We start from the raw sequence: 13,668 nt of genomic DNA on the forward strand, positions 1-13,668 counted from the left end.
TTATTTAATAATTGTTATATTATAAAGGAATATTATGTATTATTTAAAAATTAAACATTTTCAGTATTTCACACTGAAATAAAACAAATTTTAGGAAATCATACTACTGTATCCTTAAGGAATATAATAGTGTAATACTATGAATAAGTAAATGAGACTTGGCTTTAGTAGCTATGTATCTTAAAAGTTCCTGGACAAGTTTCTTTTCCAAGTCATACTTTATAAATCTTTTCTGCTTCAATCAAATGTATGTGGTCACAGAAAAGTTTCTAATAAGTGAAGCACTTGGAATCTGCTATTAGTTTTCATAATTAATATTACAATTCTTTAAATGCAATGACTGGTTACCTTTGTTTTTCTTATGTACTTCTCTCCTTCATTCTTACTAAGAACCAAAATGTATCTTTATGTCCTTTTTAAAAAAACTACTCTAATATTTTTTCCTATTATTCATCCATTTTTAATTTTTACAAAAATATTTCAATATCCTAGCATTTTATTGAGTCTTAGTTATTGGTCTACTGCTCACATTCAGTTATTCATTCATCTATGCATTTAGCAAATAGGTAGCAAATACTTGTTAAATTCCAGCCACTGTTGTAGATACTGAGAATACAGCAGTGATTAAAATAGGCTCTGTTCTGCCCTCGTGAAGCTCACATTCAAATGGGGATAGACAGACAATAAACAAATAGATAAGAAATACATAATGTGTCAGATGATGGTAGATGCTATGGAGAAAAGTAAAGCAGGAATAGACTTGTCATTACTTGAGAATAAACAGCATGTATAAGAATGATGCTATCTCAGAGCTCTCCGTTGTTCTCTGGGTTGAATTACTGATCCAGTAGACTTTATCAATGAGGAGGTCATTTGAGAGCCAGGAACGATTGTTTGCTTTACAATCTGACAGCCTGACTATGAGAACCTGGAAATATTCTAAAGGCAGCCTCACTCCTTAGGGCAGATGCTTGATTAAAACAAAAACAAAAAGCTTTAAAAATAGCTCTTACTTTTAACATTGAGATGTTAGGTGGTTCCTGAGAATGCTTAGAGAAGGATAAAAACTATAGTCAGTGCCATATTATGTCTGAATTAATAAAGCTGGACCCTGACATCTCCTTCTAAAATTGTCTGTGGAGTTTTCATTGCTTCCAGACCCAACACTATGGAGGCATGATAATGAGCAATAATGTTCTACAGTTTATGGGGAGAATCCTATAGATTTTTCACGTTGAGATGGAGAATGGAACACCCACATCCTGTTTTCTAAGAACTATGTCCTATGACCTCTCTATTTAAGGGCTTGGCTAGCCTGATCTGGGAGCTTGTCCTGCTCTGGTTTCTTTGTGACAGGGAAAGAAATCATTTTAACCATCAAAAAAAAGCTGAGAAACTTTTAGAGGTTTCTTTTCAAAAGTAGGTAGAAACCCAGTTAATATTTATAGTTCCTGAGTACATGTGCAGTTGAGAGCTATCTCCTTTTACACATGAATATTTCTCTTACTTCAATTACCAGTAGTATCACTAATAATGTTTTAGGATGCTATTGCTGGGTGAGGGTCTAGGAATACCTGAGTTATACCTGTTATAGTCTTTTTCCTCCAAGGTTCCAAAGGAAAATAGACACTGGGCAGTAGTTGAGAAAATACCAAAGCTAGATAGTTCCTCTTTGTCTCAGTTTCTTCTTCTGTAAGGTATGTGTAATAATAGTTTCTACTCCACAGTGTTGTTGGAAGTTCTGCATAAGTTAATACATATAAGGCATCAAAAGCTAAGTGTCTGTGTTGCCTCCCTGTTTTTTGAAGCAATAATGATGTAATGATTACAAACATGGCTTCTGGAGCTAGACTTCCTGTATTCAAATTCCCTTCCCATCACGAACTAGATGGCTGACCTTGGGCAAGTTATTTAACCTTTCTGCACTAAAAAAAAAAAAGAAAAAGTATATCTAGCAGGGTACTGTATAAAATAAATTAATTAATGCAAATACTCGGAACAGTACCTGGCATACTCTAAGTACTCAAGAGCTAATTGCTGTTGATTCATTACCACTACTACTGCTCCTATTCCTTATTTATTAGTGTGGCCTTGGCGCCCAAATCCTAATGCAGTATTCTAAAGAGTTAGGCTGAGTCACATAAAGGTCTCCTTTCCCTGTGCCAGGAAAACCTAAGAGGCCATCATCCAAATTGGCCAGGATCTGCTTTGCCTGTTTTTTCCCGAATCTAAATCTTTTTTTTTTTTTTAAGTTACTTTTTATTGGAGTATAGTTGCTTTACAATGTTGTGTTAGTTTCAATCCAAATCTGACTTCTCAGCTCTTACACTAATGTCGACCTTCAGGGGACAGAAGAAACACATCAAGTAAGACCAACACCAAAAATGTTTGCCTCGGTGCCTAGAAAGAGCCTGTCCTGGGCCACGTATAACTGTGGCAACAGCCCTGAGACAGACTGAATGTGGAAAGAGTCCAAAGAGAGAGTGTGAACAAGAAAGAAATGAAGGCAGGTCCACCTAGGAGTGGGACCTGGTCCACTTTAGCAATCCAACCAAAAAGACATAAGGGAAAAAGATGGCTACAGGCCAATCGGTTTTTTCCAGGCTTGTTAGAGAAAGAACGACTCGAAGAGGCCACACTTCAGTCCTTGCCAACTTTAAGATGGCCAACCAAATGTCTTTGGAGTTGAAGTGACCTTATTCAACCGTGCGAAAGAGCACGGCCAAAGATGGAAAGCAAAGGGTATGTTCAGACATCCTTTAAAGACCAACTGAGCAAATATCAACTGCCTATAGTCATCTCAACAAAACCAATTTACCTAATGAACAAGCCTAATTCATTGAGAGCTAAAACATGGAACATCAACTTGCTGAATGAACAATTCATGGAAAACTGACAGACCAGTGTTTTATACCAGTTCTAAGGACTGTTTGCTGCTACTAAAGGCAGAGCCCAGGCAGAGTTTGGGCCAGGTCGGGCCACTAAGGTAAACTACAGAAAATGTGGGAAGCTGGCCTCAGCTGTCAGTGGCTGCCTTGTAGGATATGAACACAAAACTTCTAAGTTTTCAAATGAAAGCTGAAATCTGGATTTTTATGTGAATTGTGCTAACATTTGCATTTTGACAAACGCTTAAAATTAAAAACAAAAACAAAACAAACACTGTGCAGACCAAATGCACCCTATATGCGGGCATTACACCCCCTGTGTGCCCGCAGTCTGCAGTCTCTGCTGTACGCATTGTCCACTAAACACTCATGCTTTTAGGTTGTTGAGCGTGGCCCCAAAGCTTCACAGTATATAGTAATCTGTAATCTTGTTGAGGAACAAATTTGTATCCCAGATGTTCCAAGGTTGACTTCTGAATGTTATTTACTTCACTACTGAGTATGCTTTGCTCTCTGCCCAGTTTCTAGATTTCAGTATGGTTTTGGGAGTTTTTTAAACCAAGCTTGAACTCATAGCACCACTCATAAAACAAATAAAGCTTTTTTTTCTTTAAAAAAGGGCTGTGGGAATCAGGCAAGGGAGTAGATTTCTATATAGAAATGAAGAGAAATTGAAAAGGTCTACTTTAACTAGAAAATTGAACTAGGAAATAGAGATTTGGAAGTTTGATGTAGAATTCAGCAAGGGTAACAGTAGGAGTTTTGAGTGGAAACAACCAGCATTTTTTTCAGACCGTGGTAGCAAGAATTAGGCAAGAAGGATATGAAGAGATTGCTGAAAATTTTTGGTTATACTTTACTTCATTTTAAGAGGAAATTGATGTGCTCTACGGTATTTTTGAAATATTAACTTTTCACTTAAAATATTAATTAAATATTTTTGAGGGATGAGGGGTAACCTTATGAATATCAAGAAATTGTGTGATGCTTTATAAGTTAGCCTAAATTCTTTTTGATGTTTAGATTCCTTATAGCTGCTAAGGGCAGTGACTGTCTGCCCTTTTGTTTTGCTATTTACTTTCATATTTCTAGTACAGTGTTCAGCTCAGAGGAGGTTCTTAATAAACTGAATACTTTGAATTGTTTAAATGTGTCTCCAGTTTCAAACATTTATGGCTTAAATATGTATTTCTTTCTATCAATTCTAGAAATTGTGTGTATGCCTTGGGTAGTGAAGGGGGGCATGCTTCAGACTTAGAGGAATATAAAACATACTGTTTTTTAACTCCCAAACAATGCAGTCCATAATATGAAATTCCTCTTTCTCTGCATATTCTTATCTTCTTAAAATATTTAGTTGTGTATATTATAACAGGAAGTTTCCTCTAGGGCTTTAGTGTTTCCTGGTCTAGAAGTAATATCGAATGAAAATAGTCTCTGTGTTTTCCCTTTTGAATCCATATCAAAGGTTTTGGCTGAAAATGCCAGGTGCACATTTAAAATAAAGTATTGGAATCATCATAGAGTATTAGGTTTTGGCCATTGGAATCTGCTTGTAGTTTCCTTCAAAGTGAGAGTGCATGGGACAGGGTAGACCCTTGACACCTAAGGCCTGATGGCTATTACCTGGATGAGTTCTCTCCCAACTCCCAATCAACAACATCATTTCTCCTTGTTCTTTTGAACTATTGTGCTATCTTCCAGCATCTTGAGATACATCAAGCAAACAGAGAAGCTCTAGGACAAGAGCTCAGTTAACTTGAGTTCAGTTGTCTGGATCCTTTTGTTTGGCAGAGAGGTTTCCCTTCCAGCAACAGGACAACTGTAGAGGGACCAATAGCTCAGACAGCACAGGACTTGTCAAATGGAAAAGGACTTGATTAGTGCAGAGTGAAATTTCATTCCTAATTGTCATAGATATTCTTCCTCATCAACTTTTTTTTCCTGTATAATTCTTGTTTGAAAGCATTATGCTCTCAAGTGAGAAATTCTAGGAAATTTTTAAAAGATAGAATTTGGAGGCATTGGATATTTTCTAGCTTTTTGAAGCCACTAATAACGCAGGAACTGACTTGTGAGGTCTGGCATAAATAGTTACTTGAAGGAACATTTATTTTAGTATTGATCAACAAACGATGCCATGTGTACAGCAATTGCTTCATTTTCTAAACCGGATTTCCATCCAAAATGGAGAACGTTTCCCAGGTAGTACCAATTCTTTTATATGTTACTTAGTGTTCTTTTTCTGTTTTGTTTTTTTTCTTGAGATAGATATTTCTATATTGTTTCTGAAGTAATGTGTTTACTACCCTATCATTAGCTAGTTATTCATTCATGCATTTAACAAATATTTCTAAAGCATCAGTTATATGCAAGGTAAGCTGATACAAATTTATGTAAATAGATCAAAAAGAATAAGGGGGCTTCCCTGGTGGCGCAGTGGTTAAGAGTCCGCCTGCCGATGCAGGGGACAGCGGTTCGTGCCCCGGTCCGAGAAGATCCCACATGCCGCGGAGCGGCTGGGCCCGTGAGCCATGGCCGCTGAGCCTGCGCGTCCGGAGCCCGTGGTCCGCAACGGGAGAGGCCACAACAGTGAGAGGCCCGCGTACCGCAAAAAAAAAAAAAAAAAAAGAGTAAGGGAAAATAAACCCATATATAGCCACATAAATGTTAATTTTTAAGTATTCAATTACTTATGCAAGAATGTACTCTGCTGAGATTATTTTGGCAAGTAACTATGATTTATTGACAAAGAACTTTGTTCTTGGTGAAATAGATGAAATATCATTTCTTTAGTCTGTGTTATACTCTGTATTTTAGAGTCAACTCTGTCTATAACTAGAACACAAATTCCTTTTAGACTAAACCTATCTTAAATTTTTCATTAAATTTTATTTTCTACCTAACATAACTTTTTCTTTGTAAGAAAACTTATAAGAGCATTTTTAAAAATTTATTTATTTAAGTTATTTATTTTTGGCTGCGTTGGGTCTTCGTTGCTGCGTGCGGGCTTTTCTCTAGTTGCGGCGAGCGGAGGCTACTCTTCGTTGTGGTGTGCGGGCTTCTCATTGCAGTGGCTTCTCTTGTTGCGGAGCATGGGCTCTAGAGCACAGGCTCAGTAGTCGTGGCGCACAGGCTTAGTTGCTCCACGGCATGTGGGATCTTCCCAGACCAGGGCTCGAACCCGTGTCCCCTGCGTTGGCAGGCGGATTCTTAACCACTGCACCACCAGGGAAGCCCCTTAAGAGCGTTTTTGGTTTTCAAGATCTATGAAAAGTAATGGTAATACGGAGGCCCAGAACGAAATGTTCGATGTTTTGACTTCATATCGTTATAACTGTCTCATCTCTTAAAAGACTTTATAATTTTCTTTCCTCCCAATCTCCAATTAAGATTTTATAAATTTATAAAATTAGTGATTTGAAACATTCTAATTTTAGCCTTTTAAAGGAATTTTATGATATAACTTAACGTAATTGGATTTTCCCTAGGATACAATATTAAAGTGTTATTTCTGCTTAATTAGAAAAGGTGAATTTTAGTTACTTTGAATATATGCTTTTAAGTATATTCAGAATCATTGTTACTTGTGTTTTAGGATTTAAATAATTACATTCTTTAATCTGAAGAAGTAAATGGTGCCTTTAAAAATCTGATAAGAAATTGTTTGTTTTTCCATACTCTTTTGCTATTAGGTGATTTGGGCTCTTGGGATCTGCTCGTTTGCCTGTCTTCTGGGAAAGCTGGTGGAAAACCTTGCATATCCAAGGAAGACATGTGCCAGTTAGGTTTGCATCAAAAGGTAAACATTCTTTTTCAAAATGTGCACAGATTTTATCAGATCTATGAACATTAACACCAGTACTTCCTGGTCCATAATGTTGAAAAAAAAAAGTATTGGAAAACTGGAACCGTGGAATCTTTGGAGAAAGTTTCAGTGGCCATGCCTTATACACTTTACCATAAATTTTCACCATTTGGGTTTGATAAGATCCCCTTCAACTTCAGCTGCTACCAATAAGGATCCAGTTTTAGCTAGTGGGACCCAAAACTTGACCTTCAAATACATAGTCCATGAAGTGTTGCTTACCCTGGCCACCTGTTCATCCAAAGCAGTAAAAATTTTATTTACTAGATCCCTATTTTGACTTTTCAAACTTAAATTGATATCCTGAATTATAACAAATTTATATAGTTTTTATTAACTTTTAAAATTGACATCCTATATCTACTATTGTGTGTAAACTTTTACAAATGCTTCTAGAAAAATTAACTAAAAATTATCAGATGCCTACAATGTGCTAGTCACTGTGCTGGAAAATTTGCATATGCTCTATTTTTGGTAACTTTAACAAATCTGTGAGAAAAGTGTCAAAACCAATAGCTATTTTTCAATAGTAAAAGAGTACTGTAGTAGCTACCGTGATCATTTGATATTTCTGCAATTGACAGTTGTGATCACTCCTTCTTCCTTCTAACTCTTTTCTTCCTTGACCTTTAGACTGAGCACATTCTTTCGCTTCTTCTTGTACATCTTTGGCCATCCTTTCTGTGTCCTTCAGAGCCACCTTTTCTCTGTCCATTCTTTAAATGCCTCTGTTCCCCAGCACCACCCCTAACATTTCGCCTACCATTTGTAATTGATGACTCCCAAATCTACATCTAAAGTTCAAAGCAGTTTCCCATGCTTCAGGCTTGCGTGTGTAACTACCCACTGAGCATCTCCACTTAGATGTCACATAGGACCTCAGATTCAATGTAGAGAAAATGAATTCATTATTTTCCCTGGTAAACTCACTTCTGTGCTTGCATTTAGAAGCTCTGCAGAATTGCTCTGCTGGTCATGAGCGTGATTATCTGTCTATCTGTCACTTCCTAAGATAGAAATCTGGCCTTCACCTTTGAGCCCTTCCTCTCTCTTGTCATCTGCGTTCTATCAATCATGAATACTAAGGAATTTAACTTTTAAATAGTTCTCAAATATCTTACCTACTCTCCATTCTTACTACCTTTATCCTGGTCAGACAGTCACCATGTATAACCAGGACAATTGCTGAATCCTCCTCACTGATTTTTCTGAAGCAAGTGTTTTGCTCCTGAAATCCATTGGGCTCTCAGTTATCAGAGTGAAAACTAGAAAATGCTGAATTAACTGGGTTACTCCTGTGCTTAAAATCTTGCATGGCTTCCCATAAGCTACAGGATAAAGTCGACAATATTTGCTGTGTGTATCAGTCAACCTCCCAGCAGGAAACAAATGCCATACTCCAAAGGATTTAACGGAAGAGAAACTAATGAAAGAGCTATTCACAGAGCTTTTGGCAGGATAAGAGAAACAAAAAAGATTAGAGGCACCCAGGGACCAGCAACATCATAAGGTTTTACCACCCTTGGTCTGAAGAAAGGTGTGTACAATAGAAGGAGTTGTATAGCAAAACCAAATAAGAGACGGAGCCAAGAAAGAGGGATCTGTGGAAAGGAGCTATAAACATAGGGGAATGTAGCCATTGCCAAATCATAGCCCTGCAGAGAGGAAGCCAGGAAGATAAGTATTCAGCCTCTCTCTACTCCCACCTTCCAATCTCTTGCCAAGGCCTCCTCCTGAGAACAATTCTAAGTGCTTACATATTTGTTTATATATGTTCTTTACATATGAAGAGACTGAAGCACAGAGAGATTAAGAAAATTACTTAAGTCCTCCTAGCTAATAAATGAAGCATCTAGGATTCAAACCCTGGAAGTCTGACTTTAAATTCTGTGTTCTTAACCATATCACTATAGAGCCTTTCTAAATAAATATTTAGCTGCTGCACTTAAAACCTATTCTAATGAATATTCTTAAAGAATACACAAATTCTAAATGATACATTTAGATAACTGTCACTTTGGAGCATGAATAATTTGAAGTTTTGTGAACCATGACTTATTTATGTAAACATAAATATTCAAAACAGAAGTTGCTTCAGATTTGTTGGGTATGTGTTAGGATTGTTAATGACCTTAGAATGAACAAAGAAAGGGCACCTGCTCAGATGAGGATTACTCACCTCTTCAGAGCTTTGGAATTTAAGTGCTTAATGAAAATGATCTTAAGGTCTGTTATAGATGATGAATGACCAGGAGTCTCTCTAGCCAGGAGGAAAGTAACAGGAATTTAAAACTGTATTGGTCTGTGTGATGCTGAAAGTGAAGCAAGGTCCACTATTTGGGGTGACACTAAGTTTAGTAAGTGGGGCTCTGTCTCACCTCTAACAGGTCCTGGTATTTCAAGAGCAGAGAAATTCGTTTCTAGTTCTGAATGTGTGTAGGATTAGCAGTCCCTGAATCTGGGATGCTCTTTTTAGTACTTGGAGCACTGAGAACTACTGAAATGGCTCTTATTTTACAGTGTGCTAGGACATTTTCAGGTGACCGTGATGGAGTGATAATTACCTGGGAGAGACATGGATGATAATAAGACTTTTTTCTTTGATTAGCTGGCTCCCTTCTTGCCATTAATTCTCTTCATTATGGATGACACTGAACAGCTTTCAGAGAAGGTCTGATTTTTGATAAAAGATGTGAACATCTGTACAGATCTAATGAAGAAAAAGGACAGTTCCCTAAGATACAATGTGACATGTGTGTCACTCTCAATGTTCATGAGTGACAAAAAAAAATTTTTTTCCCTGGGTGCTTTCTTACACTTTATATAAATAGCTCATCTCAAATGTCTACTTTCCTTAATGAGTTAATGGTATTACTGTAGTTTTAGTTTTTTTGAGTTATAAACACTTTCTGGATGTTTATAATTAACATCATACTGTTGCTCTTATTAATGAAATATGTCTCAAAATAAGAATGATTTTTTTTTTACTTTTGCTTCTGACGGTATGTAATGAAAACAATTTAGATTACCACAGAGTGGGACTGAAATATTTTTAAATGCACATTTCCTTTCTCCCAGTTTGATCTCAGAAATATTCTAGGGCCCAAATGTCATTATCATTTTTTTATATGCATTCTAATCCTTTCAAAGATACAGAAGCTTCTGTGCCAAGAAAAACAGCTGTCTATATAAAATATACATGCGCACACTTGCACACACACACACACACACACACACACATATAAAGCATTCAAACCCAGTACAAAATCGGTATATATTAAAAATGACTGTTGGGGTGGTAATGATGTGTCAGTGTAGCTTCATCAATTGTAACAGATGTACCATTCTGGGGGAGATGTTGATAATGGGGGAGGCTGTGTGTGGGTCGGGGGGAGTGGGTATATGGGAAATCTCTGTACCTTCTGTTCAATTTTGCTGTGAACTTAAATTCTATTAAAAATAATTATTGCAGTGTTAAGCTGGAGGAGCTCATCGTATAGAAGTCAGCTAATCCCAGTGAAAACTTCTTTATGTTCCACTTGATAATGATGCAAATCTTATATATTTTATGATGTACATAAAAATAATAAAAAGCACTAGGATATTGAAGAACATTATTAGGTTTAACAATTAAAAAGTTAATTAAGAAAGTTAATATGTGTAATAAAGTTGATTTAGCACAGCTGTAGGACCCATAGCCTTGTATGTGTTTATTTTTTTGTGCCAAGTTATTTAGTTTAACTGCTTAGCTTGGTGCTCAGTTCCAGAGTAGAACAGAGACGATATTTCTAGTGTCACGTGTCACCATGGTCGGGTCATCTTCTTCCACTCTGTGAATTCCAAAGAATTGGAAGAAAGAGCTTTGGAGGAAAGAGCAGTGGAAGAGGTTATTGGGTAGGGGATGGGAAAGTGAGAGCAGTTGCTTCCTTTGGCTTGACTCTGGTTTTTTGAAGCAAATGCTTTGTTGACCCTGAGTCAGTTCATCGTTGTGACCCAAGGTCTCATGTGAAAAGTCATCTCTCTGATATGACACAACAACTACCCTTGTATCTGAAATCTGTGCAAGCTGTACTCTGTCTTTGCAGCATTTACACACACTCTTCTGGCCCGTTAGTTCAGTTACTGTTATCCGTTTAACCAGGGCTCTGCTAGTCCTTTCAGTTTGTAGAGGTCAGGACGGCATAAAAGGGATGCTCTAAACGTCTGCAAGGCCGGCACATTTACTCTGAGCCCTTCAAGGAGTGGGAGAAGGTTTTCAATGGGACCTGTGTCCATACACAGCCTTCACTACTGCTTACCTAATGCTGCTTCTTTTTCTTGGCCCCTTCTATCGTTAAAGATTCTATTTAGTCAATAGCAACTGAGTGATTTTTTTCCTTAAGTGGAGGAAAATGGTTCAAGTTTATTGACTTTTAAACCTTTTCACAATCTAATTTAGAAAGGTTCTTTGTGTGTTAACAATAACAGCAAAACCCCCAAGCCTCTAGGATGGGTTCCCCAGACCTTTGCAATCATGCTCTGTCCCTCCCTCCAGCCTGTCTTAGACTGAACTGAAAACTTCAGGAGTTTATGAAAGCCCTTCTTCTTTTCCTACATTTAGACTCTAAAATTGATCACTTTTGAATTTGAGAAATGTAGACATTCCTAAAATCTAAAGTGTACTATACACTTTTCTCAATTCTCATATTCACAAGAGCGGATTCTGCTGAAGCCTGGGCTTTATTTATGCATGACCTGGGCTGAAGTTTACAGTTCGCTGAATAAACAGAGTTAACAAAATTGCAAGGGTTAGAGAACTTTTAAACGATGAACTGTTTCAAAGCACTTTAAATGAATCCTTTTTTAAAAACCACAGCTTATGACTGAATTATTGAATTGATCAAAGCTTAGAGCGGAAGTGGTATTTAGAGACCCAAGGCTCTACTTTACAAATGGAGAAATTGAAAAGAAGTAAAGTGACGGGCTCAAGGTTCTGATTTTGTTACATGCCAGAAGTGGGACTACAGCCCATGTCTCTGGTTCCCTCTCTTTTCTCCAGCTGCAGCTGAGTTCTTTTTATCCAGTCAGGCCAGCCGGCCACAGTAAAGAAACTCTAATATGTTTTTAGGGTAGAGTGAATTAATTTGAAAGTAATCAATAATTGCTCAAAAATGAATCTGATTTTCAAGCTGATTTACACTGACTCTTTCTGTTGGTTTTAACGAGGCGTTACCATGTTTGGCATTATTTGGGGGATTTAGCTGAGAATAGCTAATCTGCCAATTCAGAAGAGGAGGGAATTAAGCTTGCTTGTATCTTTTCTTTAAAACTTAAAAGATATGTTTGAGTTTATGACAATATTTATGAAGCTTTCTAAGAACAAATTTTTGTTAAAATATAGTTTTGTGATGACTGGGTTTTATACTCGAAAGCAGTAAATACCCTTCAGTATGAAGTGAAAACTATAAATGCTAACAGGTTTAGCATTGAATTACCACTAGATGTCCGTGATTCAAATCATTGAGGGCCTTTGGAACTTGGGAGTGTAGTTGACTTTGAGGAATGTTTAGTACTATTTTTTGCCAAAGCAAAATGTGCAGCTATCAAGTGAGTAGTGTTACTCTACTTGCCATGATGACATAAATTTTTTTCTAGCAAATTTCATGGCTTTGAAATATATCAAGGTTTTAACAAGTATTCCCCAATATTTTGAAGATTTCTAAGGGCACGTTGTTATTTTATGTTATCAAATAAACCACTCTATTATTTTGGATTTTAATGTTGACTTACAGAGATTTGAAAGTAGGAGGTGGATGGTGTAGACAATGCTTCACATCTGTACCCTGTAGGCTGTTTGTATTTTCTTTGCTTTAGCAGAGAATGCCTAACTCACTAGAATCGTTTTTATTCCTTTCAGGTAAACATATTACCAGAAATACAACATCAGCTTTGCAGAAGAGAAGGATTATGTCAACTAATTAGAAGATTTCCAGGTAATCTTTCATTTGCTTCCTTATGCATAAACCTGTGAGATATATAGGCTTCCTCAGCAGACACCGACTAAGGAGCTCTCAGATCAGCATACTAAGCTCCTTGGTTTATCAATTCCACTATCACAAATCTTCCAGAATCCACAAGGTTTTGCCAGTGGGAGGACCTTGATAATAAGGAATAACACAAAACATTGATATTCTTTCTTTTAGATTTGCCTTCTAACTTTCTAGATGAATATTCCTTTTCTTCCTATGTATTTGTCTTCAAAATAATTGCTGCTTCATATTTAAAACAATTATTATAGTACTTCTTAATTATACAAAACTTGAGGTTTTAAAAAAATGTATTTCTTTATGTTAAGTGATTCTGATCTTAACAATTTTGTTTCTTTTTCTGAAGTTCTCTCAATTTGTCTTGACAACTTTAGAAATTTGGGACAAAAATTACCATCTCACTTCCTCGTAGAATCCCAGAGTGTAAAAAACACATCAGATGGCATGTGAGTCTTCATAGATGAAATTATAGCCTACTTGAAAACCCATCAGTGAAAGAGTTCCTCACATTTCTAGTTTAAAACCCACTTAATGTTTAATAGTTATGCCCCTAGAAAGTATTGCACTATATAATTAAAATTTAAATCCACATAATTTAAATTATGTTTTTAAAAATTAATTTGTGTCTGAGTTGAATCAGAAAACTGGTATCTTAACCCATCAGCTTTTCCATGGGGTTTCTGCTTCTACATCAAACATTAACCACATTGACATATCCCATTATAAAGACTACAGTCTTCTATTGTCATTTACCAAGGATTAAAATAAAATAAATATAAATCAGCAATTAATCTTTCAATTTAAGATACTTGTTTAAAATAAATAATAGCTGTATAAACCTGGTTCTGCAGTTATCATTTTATATGACAGGTGTATCTGACTCCCT

General features: G+C 36.6%; 1 protein-coding gene across 3 annotated transcripts in view; it reads left to right on the top strand.

Annotated features, from left to right (window-relative positions):
- The window catches only part of CPED1 (cadherin like and PC-esterase domain containing 1), a 300,014-nt gene that overhangs the window by 61,595 nt on the left and 224,751 nt on the right, over positions 1 to 13,668 (top strand). For all 3 annotated transcript variants that reach the window (XM_029233388.1, XM_029233389.1, XM_029233387.1), the window contains 2 exons: positions 6,584 to 6,690; positions 12,653 to 12,728. In XM_029233388.1, coding sequence (XP_029089221.1) covers positions 6,584 to 6,690; positions 12,653 to 12,728 — 183 coding nt within the window. The remainder of the gene's footprint in view (positions 1 to 6,583; positions 6,691 to 12,652; positions 12,729 to 13,668) is intronic.

This window comes from Monodon monoceros, unplaced genomic scaffold (assembly GCF_005190385.1).
Source record: "Monodon monoceros isolate NGI ecotype Baffin Bay Population unplaced genomic scaffold, NGI_Narwhal_1 Super_Scaffold_2, whole genome shotgun sequence".
Taxonomy (NCBI): domain Eukaryota; kingdom Metazoa; phylum Chordata; class Mammalia; order Artiodactyla; family Monodontidae; genus Monodon; species Monodon monoceros.